The sequence below is a fragment of the Symphalangus syndactylus genome, chromosome 8, assembly GCF_028878055.3.
Source record: "Symphalangus syndactylus isolate Jambi chromosome 8, NHGRI_mSymSyn1-v2.1_pri, whole genome shotgun sequence".
Classification (NCBI taxonomy): Eukaryota; Metazoa; Chordata; class Mammalia; order Primates; family Hylobatidae; genus Symphalangus; species Symphalangus syndactylus.
The window spans coordinates 42,229,033-42,253,748 of NC_072430.2; the positions used below are offsets into that span (position 1 = coordinate 42,229,033).

The 24,716-nt window shown below is 42.6% G+C and overlaps 1 protein-coding gene across 10 annotated transcripts in view; it reads left to right on the top strand.

Moving 5' to 3' along the window:
* Window positions 1–24,716, top strand: part of AREL1 (apoptosis resistant E3 ubiquitin protein ligase 1) — an 89,737-nt gene that overhangs the window by 29,472 nt on the left and 35,549 nt on the right. For 5 of the 10 annotated variants that reach the window (XR_010122051.1, XR_010122053.1, XR_010122050.1 and 2 more), the window contains exons 4-20: window positions 483–709; window positions 1,963–2,200; window positions 8,804–8,973; window positions 9,239–9,419; window positions 9,615–9,862; window positions 11,459–11,536; window positions 12,347–12,488; window positions 12,613–12,734; window positions 14,065–14,140; window positions 14,682–14,791; window positions 15,427–15,606; window positions 15,782–15,907; window positions 17,984–18,113; window positions 18,202–18,260; window positions 20,681–20,770; window positions 21,814–21,989; window positions 22,066–22,376. Coding sequence is in view for 5 of the 10 variants with exons in the window: in XM_063644187.1 (XP_063500257.1) it covers window positions 483–709; window positions 1,963–2,200; window positions 8,804–8,973; window positions 9,239–9,419; window positions 9,615–9,862; window positions 11,459–11,536; window positions 12,347–12,488; window positions 12,613–12,734; window positions 14,065–14,140; window positions 14,682–14,791; window positions 15,427–15,606; window positions 15,782–15,907; window positions 17,984–18,113; window positions 18,202–18,260; window positions 20,681–20,770; window positions 21,814–21,989; window positions 22,066–22,168 (2,456 nt within the window). In the remaining 5 variants the exon portion in view is untranslated. Of the gene's footprint in view, window positions 1–482; window positions 710–1,962; window positions 2,201–7,280; window positions 7,360–8,803; window positions 8,974–9,238; window positions 9,420–9,614; window positions 9,863–11,458; window positions 11,537–12,346; window positions 12,489–12,612; window positions 12,735–14,064; window positions 14,141–14,681; window positions 14,792–15,426; window positions 15,607–15,781; window positions 15,908–17,983; window positions 18,114–18,201; window positions 18,261–20,680; window positions 20,771–21,813; window positions 21,990–22,065; window positions 24,656–24,716 lie in introns of those variants that run through there. The other 5 variants (XM_063644187.1, XM_055288801.2, XM_063644188.1 and 2 more) reach the window with 4 other exon arrangements.

Sequence of the window (24,716 nt, forward strand, 5' to 3'; positions counted from 1 at the left end):
AACCAAAGGCACATCCTTTTTACTGCTTCTGTGGGGGGCCCAGCAAGTGCAGGAAGGTGGGGAGCAGGGCGGACATTATATGCAGCTCATATAGAGCAAGAGTTTGCAAACTTTTTCTATAAAAGGCCAGAGAGTAAATATTTTTGGTTCTGAAGGCTCATTTCAATGACTCAACTCTGCCAGTGTGGTGCAAAAGTAGCCATAGACAATTTATAAATGATAGGTGTGGCCGTATCCCAATGGAACTTTATTTACCGAAATAGGCAGTGGGTGGGCTTTGGCCTGAGGACTGTAGTTACTGACCCCTGGTGTAGAAGTTCCTTTCTTATCCACAGAGGTAGTACCCAGTGCAGTGTTTCTTTGGCAGTCTTACAGTCTCATCCTGACCTCCTTTAATTTTTGAGAAATGGCTGGACTGTTGCATAATGAAAAGCTGTAATGTGTAACTGGCAGGCGGTTTGTGTGTTCTCTCTTTTGCATAGGTGGAATCACAGTATCTGTGGTTGCATTCTTCTTCACAATTAAGTTCCTCTTTGAGCTTGCCGCACGTGTAGTCAGCTTCCTCCAGAATGAGGACCGCGAGCGCCGAGGGGACCGGACTATTTATGACTACGTGCGGGGAAATTACCTGGATCCCCGGTCTTGCAAAGTCTTCTGGGATTGGAAGGACCCCTATGAGGTGGGCCACAGCATGGCCTTCCGAGTGCATGTAAGGGAATGTTTCTGTCTCCATTGGGGTTTCTGAGTAACTTGCTTTCCAGAGCCCAGTTCAACACTACCAGGTGCTGGCCTGGAATGTTAACATTTTTTCTTGTTTTTCAACCCCTTCCAGGAACTAGTGAATTGCTACTATCTAAAGAGTCACAAATCTCTCTGTCATTTTGATTTAATAGGTCCTTAGCTTTGAAGAAGTATAAAGCTTAATGTCACCTTTTCAAAATAAGAAAAATATTACAGAAAAGAATAAGGATTATAGAGAGGGGTTAGCAAATCAGGCCCACCTTCTGTTTCTTTAAATACATTTGTCTTGGAACACAGCCACACCCATTCATCATGTATTGACTATGGCTGTTTTCTTTTTTTTTTTTTTTTTTTTTTTTTTTTTTTTTTTTGAGACGGAGTCTTGCTCTTTCGCCCAGGCTGGAGTGCAGTGGCGCAATCTCGGCTCACTGCAAGCTCCGCGTCCCGGGTTCACGCCATTCTCCTGCCTCAGCCTCTCCGAGTAGCTGGGACTACAGGCGCCCGCCACCACGCCCGGCTAATTTTTTTGTATTTTTTAGTAGAGACGGGGTTTCACCGTGGTCTCGATCTCCTGATCTTGTGATCCGCCCGCCTCGGCCTCCCAAAGTGCTGGGATTACAAGCGTGAGCCACCGCGCCCGGCCTAACTATGGCTGTTTTCACACCTGAGTAGCTATGACAGTTGAGTAGTTGTGTACGGCCCACAAAGCCAAAACATTTACTCTCTGGCACTTTACAGAAAATATTTCCCAACTCCTGCATTGACTTCTCCACTGTAGCATTAAGCTTGGCTTGAGAGTCTGAACCCCTCCTACCTTTGTCTGGTAACACTTTAGTTCACTCATTGCAAGTGCTGCCAGCTAATTTACCTTTAAATTTGGGTTAGCATTGATAATATAAAGGGCTGGTAAGACCAAGGAGGCAGCATTGGTGGTTCAGAAGTGGCAAGTTAAAATGTACATTTTCTTGATTTAGTGGTAAATTCTACCCTTGTCCTCTGAACAAGTTAAGAATTTGCTCATGACTTAATGGTTTTCTTTAGAGTATTGAGGGGATTTGTTTCTCTCTGTGTTTTTGTAAGCAGGACTGTGAGGAACAGGGTAGGTACTGGGATTTACCAGTGTGGTCTCTGCCAGCTACTTCCTCTCTCCCCACTCACTCTACACTGGAAATGTTTTTTTCCTCTGCTTGCTAACAGGTGTCCTTCTTCTCCCCATGGCAGTTATTCTATAAGAATGGGCAGCCTTTCCCTGCACATCGGCCTGTGGGACTAAGAGTTCACATCTCTCATGTCGAGCTAGCAGTGGAAATTCCAGTGACCCAGGAAGTCCTTCAGGAGCCCAATTCCAACGTAGTAAAAGTGGCCTTCACTGTGCGCAAAGCTGGGCGTTATGAAATCACAGTGAAGCTTGGTGGATTAAATGTGGCATATAGTCCCTACTACAAAATTTTTCAACCTGGTAGGTTCTTTTTTCCTTTCTTTTTCCCTTTGTCTCCTTCCCTCTGTCTCACTCTTTCCATCCTGTCTTTCCTTTTTAAAAATAATACCTTTATTGAGATTTAATTCACATGCCATAAAATTCATCCTTTTAAAGTATACAGTTTAATGGTTCTTTAAATGCAGCCATCATCACAGTCGATTTTAGAGCATTTTCATCACCTCAAAAAAAAACCCCATACATGTTAGTAGTCACTTTTTCCCCAAATCCCCCAGACCTAGGCAGCCACTCATCAGCTGCCTCTGTGGATTTGCCTACTGTGTTTGGCTGCTTTTGTCTTGCTGTAAAGAAATACCTGAGACTGAGTATTTATAAAGAAAAGAGGTTTATTTGGCTCATGGTTCTGCAAACTGTACAAAAAGCATAGCACCAGCATCTGCTTCTGGTGAGGCCTCGCGAAGCTTCCACTCATGGTGGAAGGTGAAACGGGAGCAGGAGTGTCAAATGGTGAGAGAGGGAGCAAGAGAGAGAGGGAGGAGGTGCTGGGCTTTTCTAAACAAACAGATCTTTTATGAACTCAGAACAAGAGCTTATTCATCACCATGAGGAGGGGACCAAGCCATTCATGAGGGATCCTCCCCTATGACCCCATCGCCTCCCACCAGGCCCCACCTCCAACATTAGGAATCACATTTCAGCATGCAATTTGGAGGGTACTAGTATCTAAACCAGATTCAGTCATGCTGTAGTGTGAATCTGTACTTCATTTCTTTTTATTGACAAATAATATTCCATTGTGTGTACATGCCATATTTATCCTTTCATCAGTTGGTGGTCAAGTTGTTTCTACTTTTGGGTACTGTAAGCAATACTGCTGTGAACATTTGTGTACAAGTTTTTGTGTTGATATGTTTTTATTACTCTGGGAGTAAAATTGCTGAGTCATTAGTTTGGTTAGTTCTTAAGGGCTAAGGGCTGTGGCATCCACAGATAATAGGACCTAGGGTCCCTGGGTAACTTTTGAAGTGAAACCGTACTGAGTGGGGCCTTAAGATTTGTGTATCTTTGCTTGACTAGTCCTTAATTTTCTTTCTCTGATAGCAGAGTAAAGCTCTGGACAAAGTGGCTCCCAAGCCATCTCTCTCTCCATGTATCCTCTCCTTTGCTTAAGTGCCTCACTCAGATGCTCCTTTTCATATGAATTATCATCACCCACCTCCTTGCCACCAGGGGAGAACAGCTCATATCTTTATATGTACCAGCCTTTTTTAAAAAATTAAACTTTTTATTTTTTGATAATTGTATATTCATACGCATTTGTAAGAAATAATGCAGAGATCTGGTGTACCCTTTTCCCAGTTTCCTGCAATGGTAACATTTTCCAAAACTACTAGTACAATATAACAGCCTGGTTATTGACATTGATACAGTCAAAGTACAGAACATTTCCATCATCACAAGGATCCCTTATGTTGCCCTTTTATAGCCACACCCATCCCCCCCAACCGGTTTCTTTTTTTTTTTTTTTTTTTGACGGCGTCTTGCCCTGTTGCCAGGCTGGAGTGCAGTGGTGCCATCTTGGCTCACTGCAACCTCCAGCTCCCTGGTTCAATGGATTCTCCTGCCTCACCCTGAGTAGATGGGATTACAAGCATGTGCCACCACACCCAGCTAATTTTTGTATTTTTAGTAGAGACAAGATTTCACCATGTTGGCCAGGGTGGTCTCGATCTCCTGACCTCATGATCCGCTCGCCTCAGCCTCCCAAAATGCTGGGATTACAGGCATGAGCTGCCGTATGTGCCCCCCCCACCCCCCGACCCCCAACCTGTTTCTTAACCCCTGGCAACCCACGAATCTATTCCCCATTTCTATAATTTTGTCATTTGAAGAATATTATATAACTAGAATCATATAGTATATAACCTGTTGGGGTTGACTTTTCCTCACTCAGCATAATTTTCTGGAGATTCATCCAGGTTACTGAGTGTATCAGTAGTTGGTTCCTTTTTACTGCTGAGTAGTACAGGTTGAGTATTCTTCATCCAAAATGCTTGGGACCAGAAGTGTGGTTTTGTGGTTTTTTTCTCTCCAAACGTGGTGTAGGAATGTTTTGTTGTTTTTGAGACAGGGCCTTGCTCTGTCACCTAGGCTGGAATGCAGTGGCAGGATCATGGCTCACTATAGCCTTGACCTGCTAGGCCCAAGCAATCCTTCCACCTCAGCCTCCCAAGTAGCTGGGACTACAAGTGTGCACCACCATGCTCGGTTAATGTTTTGATTTTTTGTTTTGTAGAGACAGTCTCATTATGTTAACCAAGCTGGTTTCTAACTCCTGGCCTCAAGCGATCCTCCTGCCTTGGCCTCCCAAGGTGCTGGGATTACAGGCATGAGCCACTGTGTCTGCCTAGAAGTGTCTTGGATTTTGGATTTTTGCGGGTTTTGGAATATTGGCAATATGCTTACTTACCACTTCAGCATCCCTAGGCCAAAAATCTGAAACCCTAAATGCTTCAGTGAGCATTTCCTTTGAGTATCATGTAGGTACGCAAAATGTTTTGGATTTTGGAGCATTTTGGATTTCTGGTTTTTGGATTAGGGATACTCTACATATATTCTGTGGTCTGAATGTACCAGTTTGTTTAACTATTCACCTGTTAAAGGACATCTGGGTTGTTTCCATTTGGGGTCTATGATGAATAAAGCTGCTATAAATATTCACTTACAGGTTTTTATGTGAACATAAATTTTCATTTCTCTAGTATGCAGTTGCTGAGATGTATTGCAGTTGTATGCTTAGTTTCTTTTAAATTGCCAAATTCTTTTCCAGAGTGGCTGTAGCATTTTACATTCCCACCAGCAATGTATGAATGGTCCAGTTTCTTCCCATCCTTGCTAACATTTAATGTTGTCATTATTTTTTATTTTAGCCATTGTGATAAGTGTGTAGTGGTATCTCATTGTGCTTTTAATTTGCATTTCTTAAATAGTTAATGCTATTGAACATCTTTTCATGTGCCTGTCATCTATGTATCCTCTGGTGAAATGTCCCTTCATGTCTTTTGTCCCTTTCCTTTTCTTTTCTTTTCTCTTCTCTTCTCTTCTCTTCTCTTCTCTTCTCTTCTCTTCTCTTCTCTTCTCTTCTCTTTCTTTCTCTTTTTTTTTCTTTTTTAGACATCCTTGCTCTTGCCCAGGATGGTGTACAGTGGTACTACCTTGGCTCACTGCAACCTCCTCTTCCCAGGTTCAGGCAATTCTCCTGTGTCAGTCTCCTGAGTAGCTGGGATGACAGGCACGCACCACCACGCCTGGCTAATTTTTGTATATTTTGTAGAGACAGAGTTTTGCCATGTTGGCTAGGCGGGTCTGGAACTCCTGAGCTCAAGCGATCCACCCCCTTGGCCCTGCAAAGTGCTGGGATTACAGGCATGAGCCACCACACCTGGCCGTTTTGCCCATTATCTAATGGGATGATTATTTATTTATTTATTTATTTATTTATTTATTTATTTATTTATTTATTATTTTCTTTTTTTTGAGATGGAGTCTCGTTCTGACGCCCAAGCTGGAGTGCAATGGCACAATCTCAGCTCACTGCAACCTCCGCCTCCCAGGTTCAAGCAATTCTCCTGCCTCAGCCTCCCAAGTAGCTGGGATTACAGGCATCTGCTATCACGCCCGGCTAGTTTTTTGTATTTTTAGTAGAGATGGGGTTTTGCCCTGTTGGCCAGGCTGGTCACAAACTCCTGACCTCAGGTGATCCATCCGCCTTGGCCTCCCAAAGTGCTGGGATTACAGGCATAAGCCACCATGCCCGGCCCATTTTGGCTTTTTACTGTTGACTTTTCAGAGTTCTGTATATATTCTATATGCTAGTCCTTTGTTAAACATATGGTCTGCAAATATTTTCTCCCCATCTGTAGCTTTTCTTTCTTTCTTTTTGGAGACAAGGTATCACTCTGTCACCCATGCTGGAGTGCAGTAACATAGTCATGGCTCACTGCAGCCTCGACCTCTCCGGGCTTAGGTGATCTCCCACCTCAGCCTCCCAAGTTGCTGGGACTGTGGCATGTGCCAGCACACCTGGCTAATTTTAATATTTTTTGTAGATATGGGGCTTTGCCATGTTGCTCAGGCTGAGCTTTTCTTCTTATTCCCTTAACAGAGTTATTCACAGAGCACATGTTTTCAATTTTGATGAAATCCACTTTCTGAGGTGGGAGAATCACTTGAGCCCAGGAGTTCAAGACTGGCCTGGGCAACATAGTGAGACGTCATCTCTACAAAAATTTTATAAATTAGCTGGGTGTGGTGGCGTGCACCTTTAGTCCTGGCTACTGGGGAGCAGGGTGGAGAAGTGAGGTGGTAGGATAACTTAAGCCCAGGAGGTTGAGGCTGCAGTGAGCTGTGATCATGCCACTACACTCCAGCCTGGGTGACAAAGTGAGACCCTGTCTCAAAAAAGAAAGAAAGAAATCCAGTGCATCCATTTTTTTCTTTTATGGTCAAACTGTTGGTGTCTAAGAAATCTTTGGTCCCAGATCCTGAAGATGTTCTCTTTTTTTCCCAAAAGTTTTTACAGTTTGAAAATGTGTATTTAGGGTCATGATCTATTTTTAGTTAATTTTAATATATGAGATTTGGGTCAAGGTCCTTTTTTTTTTTGCTTATACATGTCTATTTACTCCAGCATCATTTGTTGAAAAGGTGATCTTTCATCTTTCTTCTATTACATTGCTTTTGTACCTTTACCAAAAAGCAGTTGGACATATTTGTGGGGGCTTATTTCATTAATCTTATGTACTTATCCCTCTGCCAGTACCACAGAATCTTGATTACTGTAGCTCTCTCTTCTTTTTTTTGAGACAGGGTCTCACTCTGTCACCCAGGCTGAGTGCAGTGGTGCGATCATGATTCACTGCAGCCTTGGCCTCCTGGGTTCAAGTGATCCTCCTGCCTCAGCCTCCTGAGTAGCTGGGACTACAGGCGTGCACCACCATGCCCAGCTAGTTTTTTATCTTTTTTGTAGGGATTGGGTCTCACTATGTTGCCCAGGGTGGTCTCGAACTCCTGGACTCAAGTGATCTTCCTGCTTTGGCCTTCCAAAGTGTTGGGATTACAGGCGTGAGCCAAGTTGCACAGCCTGATTACTGTAGCTCTTATAATAAGTCTTGAAATTGGTAAGCTGACTCCACTTTATTCTTCTTTTTCAAAATTGTTTTAGCTATTCTAGTTCCTTTGCCTTTCCATTTAAATTTTAGAATAATCTTAACTAAATCTATAAATAATCTTGCTGGAATTTTGATAAGAATTTTGTTAAACCTATATATCAATTTGGGGAAAATTGACATCTGTACTATGTTGGATCTTCCATAAACATATCTCCATTTGTTTAGTTGTTTGTTGGTTTTTTTGTTTTGTTTTATTTCTTCCAAGTTTTTTTCATTTTGCTTAGGGTTTGCAGTGGTTAAGAATTTGTAAAAAAAATAAGCCCCCAAATTCATTTAAACTTCTCTATTTCTGTTTTCTCCTCTTTTTTTTTTTTTTTTTTTTTTTTTTAAATAAAGAGACAGGGTTAGCTGGGCACAGTGGCTCACGCCTGTAATCCCAGCACTTTGGGAGGCCAAGGCAGGCAGATTACAAGGTCAGGAGTTCAAGAGCAGCCTGGCCAATATGGTGAAACGCTGTCTCTACTAAAAATACAAAAATTAGCTGGGTGTCGTGGCGGGTGCCTGTAGTCCCAGCTACTCAGCTGAGGCAGGAGAATCGCTTGAACCCGATAGGCAGAGGTTGCAGTGAGCCGAGATCATGCCACTGCATTCCAGCTTGGGTGACAGAGCGTGACTCTGTCTCAAAAAAAAAAAAAAAGAGAGACAGGGTCTTCCTTTGTCACACAGGCTAGAATGCAATGGTGTGGTCATAGCTCACTGTAGCCTTTACCTCCTGGGCTAAAGTGATCCTCTTGCCTTAACCTCCTGAGTAGCTGGGACACACACAGGCATGAACCACCATGCCCGGCTAATTTTTATTTTTTGTAGAGACGGTCTCGCTATGTTGGTCAGGCTGGTCTTGAACTTCTTAAGGGATCCTTAAGGGATTCTCTGGCCTTGGCCTCCCAAAGTGCTGGGATTACACGTGTGAGCCACCGCACCTGGTCCCTCTTCCTCTTGATAGTGTTATTTATCCCTAGGAATTGGGAGGAAACCTAGCTTTCTAGGACCCACTGAGCAGATCTTTGTGCCCTGAAGAGCACCTTTAAATGTTAGATTCCGGCCGGGCTTGGTGGCTCACGCCTGTAATCCCAGCACTTTGGGAGGCCGAGGCGGGTGGATCAGGAGGTCAGGAGATCGAGACCATCCTGGCTAACACGGTGAAACCCCATCTCCACTAAAAATACAAAAAAAAAAAAAAATTCTCCGGGCATGGTTGTAGGCACCTATAGTCCCAGCTATGGGAGGCTGAGGCAGGAGAATGGTGTGAGCCCGGAAGGCGGAGCTTGCAGTGAGCCGAGATCGCGCCACTGCACTCCAGCCTGGGCGACAGAGCGAGACTCCGTCTCAAAAAAAAATAATAAGTAAATAAAATGAAATAAAATAATGTTAGATTCCATTGTCTTTGTTCCAGGAATGGTGGTTCCTTCTAAGACCAAAATTGTGTGCCATTTTTCTACTCTTGTATTGACCTGTGGGCAGCCGCACACCCTTCAAATAGTACCCCGAGATGAGTATGATAATCCCACCAACAATTCCATGTCCTTGAGAGATGAGCACAATTACACCTTGTCCATTCATGAGGTAAGCAGTCTCCCTTCTTTATCTGTGTGCTAGAGAGAGCTGGCTCCTTTCTCTGTTATTCTCACACCTTCTAATTCACTTCGATCCCTGTTTCCTTCTCCTTGACTTCTGTGCTGTCTGTATCTTCATCTGACAATACCTGTCTCATTAGTAATTTTGTGATTTAGATTAGATCATAGATAGGAAAGCTCTTTGTAAAGAGTAAAGTGACTTGTAAATGGGAAAAATACTATATGTTAAGTGATGCCCTGTTGCCTTCCTATAGCTCGGCCCTCAAGAAGAAGAGAGTACTGGTGTCTCATTTGAGAAGTCAGTAACATCCAACAGGCAGACTTTCCAGGTGTTCTTGCGACTCACCCTGCATTCTCGAGGCTGCTTCCATGCTTGCATTTCATACCAAAATCAGCCAATCAATAATGGTGAATTTGACATTATTGTCCTAAGTGGTAAGTTAAAAGAAAAGTATGATTTAGTGCTGTTCTTCAGCCACTTCTTTGCCTGTTTGCACTCATTTGTCTGACCTCACAAACATTTGATATTTGGGCCACATTTGGCTTGTGCTGTGGACTAAAAGGCTAGTGATAGGTAATTTTTTTCTCCCCTGACTTCTACTTTAAACCTTATTCCTTGTTATACTTCAGAGGATGAGAAGAATATCGTCGAACGCAATGTGTCCACTTCAGGCGTGAGCATTTACTTTGAGGCTTATCTTTATAATGCTACCAACTATAGCAGCACTCCATGGCACCTGCCACCCATGCACATGACCTCTTCCCAGCGCCGGCCATCCACTGCTGTTGAAGAGGAAGATGAAGACTCGCCCTCTGAGTGCCACACCCCTGAGAAGGTGAAGAAACCGAAGAAGGTGTACTGCTATGTGTCACCAAAGGTTGGACCTTCCATTCTTGACATAAAATCCCTCTGCTTGAACCTGTGTGTAATTGGTATTTGGTAGCAGAAACCACAAAGTAACAGTCTGAGAATCAGGGCAAGATTGTTAACTAGTTGTATAGAAAGCCACTTTCAACCGTTAAAAATTTCTTGCTAGCATAAAAATTACTGTTGGCTTCTTGTGCTGTGTCAAAACAATTTGATCTTTTATTCTGTGATTCATGAAACCACAGTAAATGGATGTCACTATTAGGCTACAGGATTGGAGTAAAGAAATTTTGGCAGAGGAAAGACGGTGAATTTCCCAAGCCCCTGAGCTAAGAAGCACTTTGTGTTAGTTTCTTTTTAATATTTGTTTTTCCTTATTCATTCAGTCCTCATAAAAATGAGACTCTGTGAAACATCCCACTACATCTCTTTAATCTCATAACCAAAACTTAGTTCTAATTCTGTTCTACTTCAGAACACTTTGCTGTGTACCATTCTTCATTTAAAAATCTAGCCTTAATTTGGACTAGGGGTGATGGTAATGAGAGAAATGGGTAAGTGAATAAATGAAACAAGATTGGCTATGAATTGGTAATTGTTGAAGCAGCTGATAGTTTCATTATGCTTCTTTGTCTTCTTTAGTATGTGTTTGAAATTTTCTTTAAACTTTTTTTTTTAATCAAGAAAACAACTGACCTGCACATTCAGATAAAAGGGATTTTTTAAGATTAAAAAATTTTTGCATTGTCTTTTCCTCTTTTATATGAACTTTTTTGTGTGAGGACCTTCCCCTATACCACCAACGTATTCCACTCCAGCTCACCCCATCTTGCCTCCCTTCCCTGGCAGATCCTTGGCACCATTCAAATAGGTATAAAGCAGTGTATATGGGTTGCTGGTGTTTGCTGTCCAGTAACTTGGAGGAAGTCATTCTGAGCATCATGGGGCTGAGCAGAAGGAGATTTTGATTGTTTCTAGGTGAAATATTCTGTTCTCATAAAGTGAAAACCTGAACCTAGATATTTAGAAAGACTTGAGTATTACAATTATGAAATATCTCTGTGTGACACTGCATTGTCAGAGTCATATTTTTTTATTTGTTTTATTTTATTTTTTGAGACAGGGTCTCACTTTGTCACCCATGCTGGAGTGCCATGGTCCAATCTCAGCTCACTGCACCCTCTGCCTCCCGGGTTCAAGCGATTCTCGTGCCTCAGCCTCCCGAGTACTTGGGATTACAGGCATGAGCTACTGTACCCAGCTAATTTTTTTGTATTTTTAGTAGAGACTGAGTTTTGCCATGTTGGCCAGGCTGGTCTTGAACTCCTGGCCTCAAGTGATCTGCCTGCGTCGGCCTCCCAAAGTGCTGGGATTACAGGTGTGAGCCATCCACACTTGGCCATCAGGGTAATATTTTTAATTTGCCTTTTTAAATAGAGAGTTAATGTATTTATTTGACTTTAGTACTCACTAAATTATTACTTTTGTCCATGGAGAGGAAAGGTTATGAGAAATGTAAATAGGGACTATGATATTTGAATGAGAATACCCAAATAGAGCCTTTTTATTTATCATTCACTTCATTTCCTGTCTGTTGGTCCTCCAGCAATTCTCAGTGAAGGAGTTCTACCTGAAGATCATCCCCTGGCGCCTTTACACCTTCCGAGTGTGTCCAGGAACAAAAGTAAGCTGAACCTTACATCTGGTTCACATCAAGCATGCTTCATCTCTGGACTATCTCAGCCTTTTATTTTTTCTCAGAAGCACTTTTAATGTTTCTGCAAGATCTCACAGTGTACACAGGATTCGTTGCCAAATAAAGCATCATTATCTCCTCACTAAATGGCATGAAGAATATATAAATTCTGGAAGGACGCATGCCTACAGAAACAGGAATTAGTAGCAACTCAGAATACTTCAACAGTGGTCCTTTGCCTTCAAGACTAAGTTAATAGAGAAGATGTTTGTAACTCTGGCCCAAGCTTGGTCTCCCAGTGTGCTGAAGCTAACTCCTTTAGAAGCAGCACTCTCATATATTAAAATACATTGTTTGTTTTTAACTTTTCTGGGCTTCTGGAATCTAAACTTTTGCCCAAAGGCTAGAATATGCCATTTTATAAAAATGATTTTCTTCTGATCAGTTTGGAGTAGTCATTTATTGCTATTTAATATATCCTTACTATTGCTATTTAATATATCACCATATTGCCATTTATTGCTATTTAACATATCACCCTTCTTATATTTTATGTTGGAAGGTCTGTAGTTTTGCTGGTGGTCCTAACTAAAGGCAGTCTCTGTGACTAAAATAATTTAAAATGTTGAAATGTAAATCGCTGAAGGGAAAAATAATGAAATGTATTCCTGGTAGGTCCTCATTTGGAGAAAACAAGCCTAACTTATTGTTGTTGGTTGGTACAGAGGGTAGAACTGTGGAGGACTTTTACTGGGCTTGAGGGTTTTATAGATTAATTTCTTTCTTTTTCTTAACCAGTTTTCATACCTTGGTCCTGACCCTGTCCATAAGCTCCTCACATTGGTGGTGGATGATGGCATTCAACCTCCTGTGGAGCTCAGCTGTAAGGAGAGGAACATTCTAGCAGCCACTTTTATCCGCTCGCTGCATAAGAACATAGGTGAGGTTACACAGGGATTCTATAGGGAAGGTAGTGAGCCCAGCCACATCCATGAGGGTGGAGAGGCAGGACTACACAGATGGCTTGTAATGAGGCTGTAATGATGGATCTTGCTGCTCCTCAGGAGGCTCTGAGACCTTTCAGGACAAGGTGAACTTTTTCCAGCGAGAGCTTCGGCAGGTACATATGAAAAGACCACATTCCAAAGTCACCCTGAAGGTCAGCAGACATGCCTTGTTGGAATCGGTAGGTAAAATTTCATCTCTGTCAGCAGATACCAAAGTTTTCTAATTGAACATCTATATTCTGCAGGTTACTGTTTTTGTTTTTGTTTTTTTTGGGAGATAGGGTCTCACTCTGTTGCCCAGGCTGGGGTGCAGTGGTGCAATCATGGCTCACTGCAGCCTCGATCTTCCCAGGCTTGTGATCCTCCCAACTCAGCCTCCCAAATAGCTGGGACTATAGGTATGTGTCACCATGCCTGGCTAATTTTTGTATTTTTTATAGAGATAGGATTTTGCCATGTGCTCAGGCTGGTCTTGAACTCCTGGACTCAAGTGATACACCCGCCTCAACCTCCCAAAGTGTTGGGATTACAGGCATGAGCTACCATGCCTGATCTGGTTATCTTTTTCATGAAACTTAAATTTATCTGTTTAAATCTGTAAAAGACAGATACACTAAATTTCTGAAACCTAAATTTCTTTCTTTACATATGTCTTTTCATCTATTTGATTCAACCAAATTTGGGGCAGTTTTGTTGGAGGTATGTTATCGAGGGGAGAGCAGTTTACTTACTGGCCTTCAAATCTACTGAATGGGTTCCTGAACAGTCCCATGGAACGCCTATGTAGGGCAGGTGTAAATAATGATTACAGAAGAAACTTCTCATTACTGAATCCCTGGAATAGAAGAGCTCTTGTTGAATTAAAAGGAAATGATTTTTGTTGTCACTTTGGTCTGATGGAAAAGGAACACCTGATGTGTGTCTGTCTCCACTGCACAGACACTGGCATAGTTCTTACATTCCCCAGGAATGAGAAGGCTTGGTTCCTGTCCAGAAAGTGTTTGTGATGTTTGGCTCTGGTAGGTGTGACTGGAAACCCCTTTTCTCAGCCATATTCTCCGTGTGGCATGGCTCGCTGTCTGAACTTAGCCTTGTGTATAAAGATGTCTGGTGGATAGACCATACTTTGCTGAAAACCAGGATTCCTTGGTTCTTTTTGCCTACAGCTTACTGACTTGAGTCATTTTTTACTTCTTTATGCAAGAATGTTTTCATTGCTAAAACAAGGATTGTTTAAAACAAAAGAAAAGGAAGAAAAACAACTTCAGCTTTCCCACAAAGTGATGATGTAAAGACAAATCAGATCATTTTTAAAAACTTTAAATTTGAAGTTATGTGCATTTTAAATGTCAGGTGGTATCATTAAAGCTTGTTTATGAGTAACATATCTCCTTCAGGCAGTCGTAGTTAGTCCAACAGACAATGGCAGTGCTCTTGTGTTGTTGTCTTTAACATCCAGAGGACACCAGCCAGTGTTCTGACAATTCCCTTCCTTTCACTGCTTTTCAGTCTCTGAAAGCCACTCGGAATTTCTCCATCTCAGATTGGAGCAAGAACTTTGAGGTTGTTTTTCAGGATGAAGAAGGTCAGTTTTGAAATTTTATATTCATCTTTTTAAACTCTCCTCCCCACTCCCACCTTCTCTTACTCCCTCTCTACAAAAAAAAAAAAAAAAAAAGCAACCCTTACATCCTACTCACTCCCTAAAAAAACCTAGGTTTTTTTTTTTCCCCAAGGAAAAGGGAACCATGAGTCAAGAAAAAAAGGGTGGTATTTACTGGCCAGGATGGCATTGAGGAGCTTGTGGAACACAGACATACAGGGACTTGGAGAGACAGTTCTAAGTGTTTGAACCATGGTTACCTTGAGAGAACTGTCCATTTCCTGGGATCTCCGACCTCTGGTGTTTCCATACTAGGGGGCTTTTCCTTAGTGATCAGAGTACCATTAATCCTACAAAAAGGGATGGGATTTCCAAAGGACCACAGTCTAGATGAGTTGCAACGGAGAAACACCAGGGTAGTACAATAGAGGGAATGTGGAGAGTATAAAATGATGACTCAATAAACAAAAGTGGTAAGAGGAGGTAGGGCAAAGTCATTTTTTATGTTCATTATGCTTTTCAGCTCTGGATTGGGGAGGGCCTCGCCGGGAATGGTTTGAGCTAATCTGCAAAGCACTATTTGATACCACCAATCAGCTCTTCACCCGGTTCAGTGACAACAACCAAGCATTAGTGAGTCGGTGACGGGTGGGTGGAAAATGTGGATTATGTTATCTTGGGTAGACTAACAAGGATTCAAAATTATGAAACTGATGTGGGAACCTGACAACCTGTGTCCTATTCTTAATTTTACTGCTTAAAATATGAGCTAATCAGATTGTCTTCCTCCTCTTTGCCTTTATTATTTCATCTGTAAAATAAGCAAAAATGCAGGCAGCTGAATATTTGAAAAAAACATTATAGTATAATGTCTACTCTACTAATTATTTTAATAATTAAGCCTCTTTCTCAAAACATACCTGAAGCAAATGATTCCTGTACTAGATCTTTGTCTAGACAAAGGTGTCAGGAGTAGAGAAGTACACTTTGGCTGAAAGAATTTTCTGGTTTAGGGAAAAGGCATCACATCATCTGCTGATTAACCACAAACTTAATATAAGATTCTTAATTAAGTCCACCTTTGCCCTTTATCATCCAGTCACTTTGAATTACTCGGTGGTGGCTACCAAAAAACTAACATTTGGATGGGCTCTGATCCTCACAGTGACATTCTTGTTCCTTTGGCATGGGGTTGGGGAAGAAGGGTCTTTCCAGAACTGGGCTTGAAGAAAAATGGCCCAGGGCCTTTCAGTCTCTTTCTTGGACAGGTGCATCCTAACCCTAATCGCCCCGCTCATCTGCGCCTGAAAATGTATGAGTTTGCGGGACGGCTCGTGGGCAAGTGTCTCTATGAGTCCTCTCTAGGAGGAGCCTACAAGCAATTGGTCCGAGCTCGCTTCACCCGCTCTTTCCTGGCCCAAATCATAGGACTGCGTATGCATTACAAGGTAACATCTTGGCTGTGCATTTCCTACTAAGGCACCTGGCCATTAACCCTGAAATCTCTCTTCCTGGGCTTGTAAATAATAATTTTTAAGGTTGAAGGGATAAGTGGTTCTAAGCAGTTACAACTTTTAGGGCAAGAGTATTCATGTTCTGTTCTGTGTCTTTCTGCCTCCTCAGTACTTTGAAACAGATGACCCAGAATTCTACAAATCTAAAGTTTGTTTTATCCTCAACAATGACACGAGTGAGATGGAGCTGGTCTTTGCAGAAGAGAAATATAATAAATCAGGTCAATTGGATAAGGTGAGAAAGATGACCAAAGCCTCTGGGTCCTATGTTCTCCAGTTTCCTATAGAGCAGGACTGTCTAAGAGAACTTTCTGCAGTGGTGGAAATGTTCCATATTTGTGTTGTCTATTAAACACCCAAAATGTGGGTGACATAATAACTGAACTTCTCATTTTAGTTAATTTATACTTACATAACTACACTGGCTAGCAGCTGCTGTATTGGACAGCACAGCTGTAGGACATTGCATCCTACGCTTTATGATCTCAGCCCATTTGAGTGAAACAAAAGACGCATATCTCCATCTGTCCAACCGAGTCCTACTTCCAGTTAAAAAATAACTGAATGATGATGAAGTGTCACTGTACAAGCAGATTTGGAGGAGATGGCAGTGTCTTTGTCAACATTCGCAGTAGTGATGTAGGTGATTCCTATTTTAACACAATGCCTGGGTATTTTTAAACTTTTTGGCTGAGTGCAGTGGCTGATGGCCTGTAATTGCAACACTTTGGGAGGCTGAGGCAGGAGGATGGCTTGAGACCAGGAGTTCAAGACCAGCCTGGGCAACTTTGGCAAGACCCTGTCTTTACAAAAACTTTTAAAAATCTAGCTGGGTATGGTGGCCTGTGCCTGTGGTCCTAGCTACTGGGGGAGTGTGGGAGGAAGTGGGCGCTGAAGCTGGAACATCTCTTGAGCCCAGGAGGTTAAGGCTGCAGTAAGCTATGATTGCACCACTGCACTCCAGCCTGGGTGACACAGCAAAACCCTATCTCAAAATAATAAAACCAAAACTTTTTATTAGAAAATGATGGGCCAGAGATATTTCCAATGCATGTGCTTCTATTTACATTGTGGTGTTAAACAGCATCAAATGATAATGATGAAGCTAAAGTTGCAGTAAATTTAAAGTTAAAAGCAGAATAGGAATGATTGAAAAATTATGACCATTGGTACCACTATACTGATAATCAGATACTCTTTCTGAAAATTATGGGATTCCCAGCTGTCTGCCTTTGTACACATGGGATTAGACCTGACTTCCTGAGCTGGCGTGATAAGGCAGCTAGAGTCAATAGGACACTGAATTAGGGTCCTCAGACCTAGGGTAGTGCTCATTTTAATTGTGTTTAATATGAATACTAAATCTTAATAATTTATTTCTTAGTCTCCTAGATAGAAATGCTTACATTAAAAAAAAAAATCCAGGATTGTGCATACCAACAGAAAAAAAGTTTTACATTTTTAGATCCATTGAGAATCCCTGCTGTGGAGTAGCATGCTATTGCTACCATGCTGTTGTCTTAAAATCTGATCTTGTAACTTCATTCACCTGTGGAGACAACCTTGGTCACTCTACACAAGTATTCCTGGATGATGGTTTTAAGCTGTGCTTCAGGGCTCCTTCAAAGTTCCCTTAGGATTTTATTGGGGGATACCAATTCTGTTTGAGAGTCATACAGTTTGTTCACCTTTTTCTTTGGAGAGAGGAAAATTAGGGCCAAATAATTTCCCCTAAGGTCTGGAGCGGCAATTAACCAAAGGTCTGTAGCAAGCTAGCATCAGGGCTGCGATTAGAATCCAGGATCTTCAAGTATCAAACTGTGGCTTGTTCTGTTGACTCACATTAGAGATAAAAGAATGTGTGGGAACAGTTGTTCCCATCTTGGAATTTCTGAGACATAAAAAGACTTCTTTACTGCTTATCTGACTTTGCTCTTAGTTGCTTAGAGAAGAGGTCAATAGTGGTTTCATTTTGGATCGTAGATTAAAACATTGCTAACGAGGAGCCATAATATCTTCCTATTGCATCACTACTACTTGACTGAGTCAGAGAAGACCTTACCCAGACACCCATTTCAGAAATAATAGCTAGTATACAGCAATAGTGGTAGGAACCCTGAAGCTTAGGAACTAAATTAAACCAAGTGTGTTGAATGCACAGCAGAATGCACAGCTGAATGCACAGCAGAAACTTGTGACTGACAGTGATGGAGGTCAGTAATGCTGTGTCTATAAAACATCTAGGCAGATGTCATCTAATAAATTTCCATCCCCAGCCTCTCCCTTGTCTGTCTTTTGCCGCCTTTTACAGGTTGTAGAACTCATGACAGGTGGAGCTCAAACTCCAGTCACCAATGCGAATAAAATCTTCTATTTAAATTTGCTGGCCCAATATCGGCTGGCCAGTCAAGTGAAAGAGGAGGTGGAACATTTCCTAAAAGGTGGGATCCTGTCTGTTCTTGGCCTTGGAAGTTAAAATACCTGTATCCATAGTGTGGGTATGACTTTAACTTGCCTACTTTGTTTCAGGCCTGAATGAATTGGTCCCTGAGAACCTTTTGGCTATTTTTGATGAGAATGAGCTTGAGGTAAGTGCTTGCAATTCAGATTCCCATTCTTGGCATTTTTGTAGCTTACAGGAACCAGCTTGGTGTACCTTCTCTTATGAGATGCAGCTGGAAAGCCATTTATGCAAGAGGTGGTTTCACTTTTGTCGCTCCTCCATTCATTGACCCTTCAGCCTTTAAAAAATTAGAATGTGAAAATTAGTAGCAAATAGTGCAGAGATATTAGCTTAAGAGATAAATAAATAAATGAAAGTAGCAAGTAGCTCATTATTTATAAAGAGTAATAATTAATACTCATGTATTCATCAAATATCACTGAAGCCGGGCATAGTGGCTCACTCCTGTAATCCTGGCACTTTGGGAAGCTGAGGTGAGTGGATCACCTGAGGTCAGGAGTTCGAAACCAGCCTGGCCAACATGGTGAAACCCCCGTCTCTACTGAAGATACAAAAATTAGCTGGGCGTGGTGATGCACGCTTGTAATCCCAGCTACTTGGGAAGTTGAGGCATGAGAATTACTTGAACCCCAGAGCCAGAGGTTGCAGTGATCGGAGATTGCACCACTGCACTCCAGCCTGGGTGACAGAGTAAGACTCTGTCTCAAAAAAAAAAAAATCATTGAGTAGTAAAGAATGTTAGTATCATGTACAGTCTATAAAATCCTATGACATTTAAGGGGGTAATAGAATTTATTTTTTCAGGTATATATTGAGTGCCTCCTGAGGCACTGCAGAGACAGTAACGAATAAGACAAAGTTCCAGCCCTCATGGGCTACATTCTAATGAAGTGAAGGAAACAAACCAAAAGATGGGATCATATTTCAAAAGCATTAGACCAAAACAGTATATAGTATATATTTTTATTTATATAGTAAATTCATTCTTATTTCAGATCCTGTAACAACTAAAAAATGGCTCTAAGATGGTAAATACCATTCTATAATTAGCAGAACTGAAGTCCGTATCATGTGTGGGCAAAGAATAACATCAATTTGTTGTGGCCTGTTGCTCACAGATGAGACATCTGTACAAGATGGTGCAGTGCAAGTTACTAGTTCTAAATTCCCATAGTTTCTGTGAGGAGTGTCTTTCTACCAACTGTTTCTTTAGGGAGGAAGGTTTTCTTTTAAAATGGGGGAAAAAGTAATTTTAGGTGGTCTTGCCCAATTCTTATTTCTGTTGACTGAAGTAGATTTGAGAACAAGAATCAAAATCTTCTGTAATTTTCATGTTTTATATCTTCAGATGTGAAATCCAAACAAAATGAACCCTCCACAGCTCAGCCTAAAGTTTCTGATAAACCTATTACCTAACACTGTTATTTTTTGGGCTGAGGAATAGCTACTGGTAAATTTTGTTTTATTTTGAAGCAAAGCATTTGTAACAATTTGTAGAAGTAAGTAGAAAGGAAGGACATGGTCTCTTACAGTTGTTCTACATCCTGCTCTTAGTTCCTCGTCAGCTTAGCAAGTTCTTTTTGAAAGAGCCAAGGCTTCTCAGGCTTAGTTTGGGCTCTTCTTGTCTCTTGGTTAGAATGTCTTATTCTTTATAGCTATTGGATGAGTACTTGCAGTCTGCTAAGTAACATGCTGGATCCTGAACCAAATTAGGACATCAACAAGATGTTTAGGGCTCTGATGTCATTAATGTTCTCATTTTTTGGCATACTTTTAAATGTATCTGATCAAGTAGAGGCAGAGCTGAAGGGAAGGTAGTAAAAGTTCAATCCACAAAAGAATGCATCCTAAGAAAAAGGAAAGGCCATCGACAAATTCATAAATGGGGCTGGGGATTTTGGGGAAACAGCTTGCCTTTTCTCCTTGATATTCCCAGGCTAAGTTTAGAGCAGACTGTCAGGAAACACTTAGTTTTTGTGTGTGTGTGTGTTTTTTTGTCCTTTGTTTCAATTAAAAATAATCCATAGCAGCAGTTCTTAGGGTATTCATCAGAAATATCTCGCCTGTAATCCCAGCTACTCAGGAGGCCGAGGCAGGAGAATCACTTGAACATGCAAGGTGGAGAGGTGGAGGTTGCAGTGAGCTGAGACAGAGTGAGACTCTGTCTCAAAAAATAAAAAAAAATAAAAAAAAGAAAAGAAAGAAATACCTGGGCAATTTTTTTTCTTCCTGTATAAGCTCATAACCTGTTCCAAGAGATTCAGATTTAGAGGTCCCAGGTAGGGCCACCAACACTTGTATAAATATATATTTTAAAAGCCATGTGAATCTTTTTTTTTACCCACTGGTTAGCAACTTGTTGCCCTATTGTATGTAATTGATTTTCCTAAAGCAGTATTCTGGCATTATGACCTCACTTTCTGTCTTTTTCCTGGTAATGTTTTCTTTATTCTACATTTTACCTGTTAACTTAGGTAATTTTGACCTTATATTGGGTCTTTGTCTCTCTGACTGTCATAGTAACACCTTACCATCTTTTTCCAGCTGCTGATATGTGGGACTGGAGACATCAGTGTGTCTGACTTCAAAGCCCATGCAGTAGTTGTTGGTGGCTCATGGCATTTCAGAGAAAAGGTAAATGGACCAAACTTCTTTCAGTTGGATTTGTGCCATGTTATAAGGAAAAAGTTTCAGAAGAAAAAAGTAGAGGAGGCAGGGCGCAGTGGCTCATCCCTGTAATCCCAGCACTTTGGGAGGCTGAGGCAGGCGGATCACAAGGTCAGGAGTTTGAGACCAGCCTGGCCAGCATGGTGAAAGCCCGACTCTACTAAAAATACAGAAAAAAAAAAAAAAAATTAGCTGGGCGTGGTGGCACATGCCTGTAGTCCCAGCTACTTGGGAGGCTGAGGCAGGAGAATCGCTTGAACCCAGGGGGTGGAGTGAGCTGAGATCACGCCACTGCACTGCAGCCTGGGCGACAGAGCGAGACTCTTTCTCAAAAAAAAAAAAGAAAAAGAAGAAAAAAGTAGGAGAGTCAAAGCAGTTGACATGTTGTCTGGGAAAAAAAAAATGATACATGGGGAAAGATAGGTGGTTGTCCAGGCAGAAGAGAGCCCTGATCCCTAAGGGCTGTCATGTTGACTGCCACAGGAGTAGTAAATTGGAGATGGCAAAGAGAACCAACAGTCAGTGACTACCTTCCTAATCGTGTGACGGTGTAAATTCTTTTTTTTTTTTTTTTGAGATGGAGTCTCGCTCTGTCGCCCAGGCTGAAGTGCAGTGGCGCGATCTCGGCTCACTGCTAGCTCCGCCTCCCGGGTTCACGCCATTCTCCTGTCTCAGCCTCTCCGAGTAGCTGGGACTACAGGCGCCCGCCACCACGCCTGGCTAATTTTTTTGTATTTTTAGTAGAGACGGGGTTTCACTGTGGTCTCGATCTCCTGACCTCGTGATCCGCCCGCCTCGGCCTCCCAAAGTGCTGGGATTACAAGCGTGAGCCACCGCGCCCGGCCGACAGTGTAAATTCTTGAAGTGCTTGTCAAACTGTTCCTACCCTGTGTCCTCATTGAACGGTAACTGGGGCACAGCCCCACTTTAGTGTATCTTGTTCCTTCCCCAGGGATCTAATCCTAGGCTGTTTACCATGTGTGATCCCAGCCTTGTGCTCTCCCTGCCAGGTCATGAGGTGGTTTTGGACTGTGGTTTCCAGTCTGACCCAGGAGGAGTTGGCTCGGCTACTTCAGTTCACAACAGGCTCCTCTCAGCTACCACCTGGAGGCTTTGCCGCCCTCTGTCCCTCATTTCAGATTATTGCTGCTCCGACCCATAGCACGCTGCCTACTGCACACACGTGGTAGGTATCTGCCCACCTGATGCATGCCCAGTGTTTTTGGTGGTATGAGTTGATCACTTCTCCCTTGCCCTTCCAGTTTTAACCAGCTGTGCCTCCCTACATATGACTCCTACGAAGAGGTGCACAGGATGCTGCAGCTGGCCATCAGCGAGGGTTGCGAGGGCTTTGGCATGCTCTGATCGCTCTCCTGTCATCCACTTGGCTCCCATGCTCTCTGGAGCTTCTGGGCGCAAGTTACAGACATCATAACCGCTGATCCTAACACACATAACCATCAGCCAGAAGATGCCGCATGCTCCCCTGTGTCTGGAGGATTTTGTCACCTACAAGCCTTGTCTTTACCTCACCTGCTCCCTGCCCATATCCACCACAGGCCACTTTGGCATGGTACTTAAGCTGAGCTCTTCATTCTGTCATGAGAAGAGGACCATGCTGCTGTCATTTATTTGGTCCTTTGAAGATCTCAGTAGCTGAGGGAGATGGCACATGGGGCTCAACCCTGTTGGGAAACTGGTGTGGAGACCCTTAAATCCACACTGTGCTCCAAAACTCCCTCTGCTGATACTCCTTGGAGACACTCTCTTTGGCCCTCACTACTTGACCAGACTGGTACTTGAGTCCTTCTCATGGGTGGGGTAATTGTCTCTTCTCATCAGGAGCCAGGAGAGAGGGACAAGTAGGAGGTGGCCTATAGGAGCAGTCCCTCTGCACAATGGTAGGCATAGGCCATGGCACTGGACTGCCTCTAATGAGGACTGATAAAAAGAATCTTTTTGTGGTGTCAGAACTGGAAAAAGCACTTTCCCTTCGGGCATTTCTGGAAATGATTATTAATCCACAAAGAAGAACTCTCTAAGCTTTTTCTTGAATTGTAGCCAGTGAGAAAAGCAGATAGACTGAAGAATATGAAGGATAGCTGAGCCGTAGCCTCCAGAGTGGGGCATGCCTAGGCATATGGCTGGCTTGGAGACTACTGATGCTTTTCCCTGAGTTTGTTATTCGCACTGAAGTATGGCCGGCTTGGGCCACTGACTTCCCCATTATGTAGTCTGCTAATAGCTGGGGATTCTTTAGCGTTCTACTGAAGAAAATTTTGTAGCAAAAGATTAGAACAGTAAGAATAGTATGCCAGCAATCCCTGATTCTCTCTCTGCTTGGTGTTCTCTGGCAGCACTAAGACAAAGGAACAGGGACTAGGAGTTTACGTGCTTATCACAGGTCCTTGGTGTCAGGACACTAGGGACGAACATGGAGGTGATATGTTACACAGTAAACACCTGCCAACCCCTGTACTCCCCTTTGCTCCATCAGTTATCAGGAAGGAGAACTAAGGAGGGAGGAAGCTTATTAGGTTCACTGTTGAATGATGATTGAAGAGTACCTGCTGCTATATCTTGGAAGATGACAACCTTCTTTTTCATTACTGTTTGATTGAAAATAATTTCAAGATTCAAAATCTCATTGACTTCCCAAATTTGTGTTTTTAAGAAGGCTTTGCTGCAAGCTACCATTCCCAATGGGGCAGTCAACTCTGAGAATATTACAAGCCATCTTTATTGCCAAAACCAGCAAGTACACAGAGTCCTGAGACAAGGCAGGACTTTGGCAATGCCTTGGCCTCCTGGAAGCATGTCTGAGCCCTCCTGTTCGCAGGGATCATGAGGAACAAGCCCTCCTGAGCTGCTACAGTTCCTGCCTGACCTCACTCTTTCGCAGTCATCATTTGTCCTTTCTTGGCACATGGGTGCTGACCTTACTCATCCTTGGGGTCCGGGATCCAGCATCAGGGTCTCTATACCCCAGGATCCTCCATGCCACATGGTCACTGCTCTCCTCAGGGACCAGGACAAGGTGCTGCTGCTTGCCCAAATGTTTTCCCATGGGATATGTACAGGAAGGTTTATCACTACCCTGGGAAACAAAATGCTGCCCCTTGGGCCCAGAAAGGGGTTTCCAGCTGGGGGCACGTGGACTGGTTCTGCTGTTTTGGGCAGTCGCTTTTCTGAATTCTCCCCTCCGGCAGCCTTCCAGAGACTGATCCTGGAGATTGAGTTGATTGTCTTGGCTAGATCTGTCATTTTAAGCTCTAGTCATAGCATTTTTTCAGAGCATCTTAGGCACCATTGCAACCCAGCCAGGGCAGCTGCATCCCTGTGGTGGTCCTTAGGCACCAGTCTTTGTTAAACAAAACCCTTTGGTACTGTTGTGGTTTTCTATTCTCTGTCCTAACTCTATTCAAAAGTATCTTTGCTCTCTTGGGCCTTTTCTTTTACTGTTTTTTTTTTTTGTTTGTTTGTTTGTTTGTTTGTTTGTTTTCTAATCCTGCTTTCATACTAGCCTGTGTGGGGAAAAGGTACAATATGTTAAAGAGATGAGAGTGTGTTATTTCTTGGGCAATTTTCTATTAGTGTTTCTTATTTTGGACAGTTCTTTTATTTATGTCCTTGTGACCCAGGTACTTGGGGGGCCAGCTACCCTTCTGGCCTTTTAGCATCTTTGAAGGAGACCAGACATGAGTGAATACCTAGGAGAGTGTCAGCATGTTTCTGGAAAATTGGCAGAGACCAAGCCCTGCTGCAGATTTGTCAGGCCAGGTGAAAGGGCCAGGCAGTTGCAGCTGATGATGTAAATATTTTGCACAGTAAATAAATAAATGTTTAAAAGAACTAAGGAGTGAGTGGCTGCTTTAAATGGAGATTCATGGCTTGACTGGAAGGTGGGGAAGGA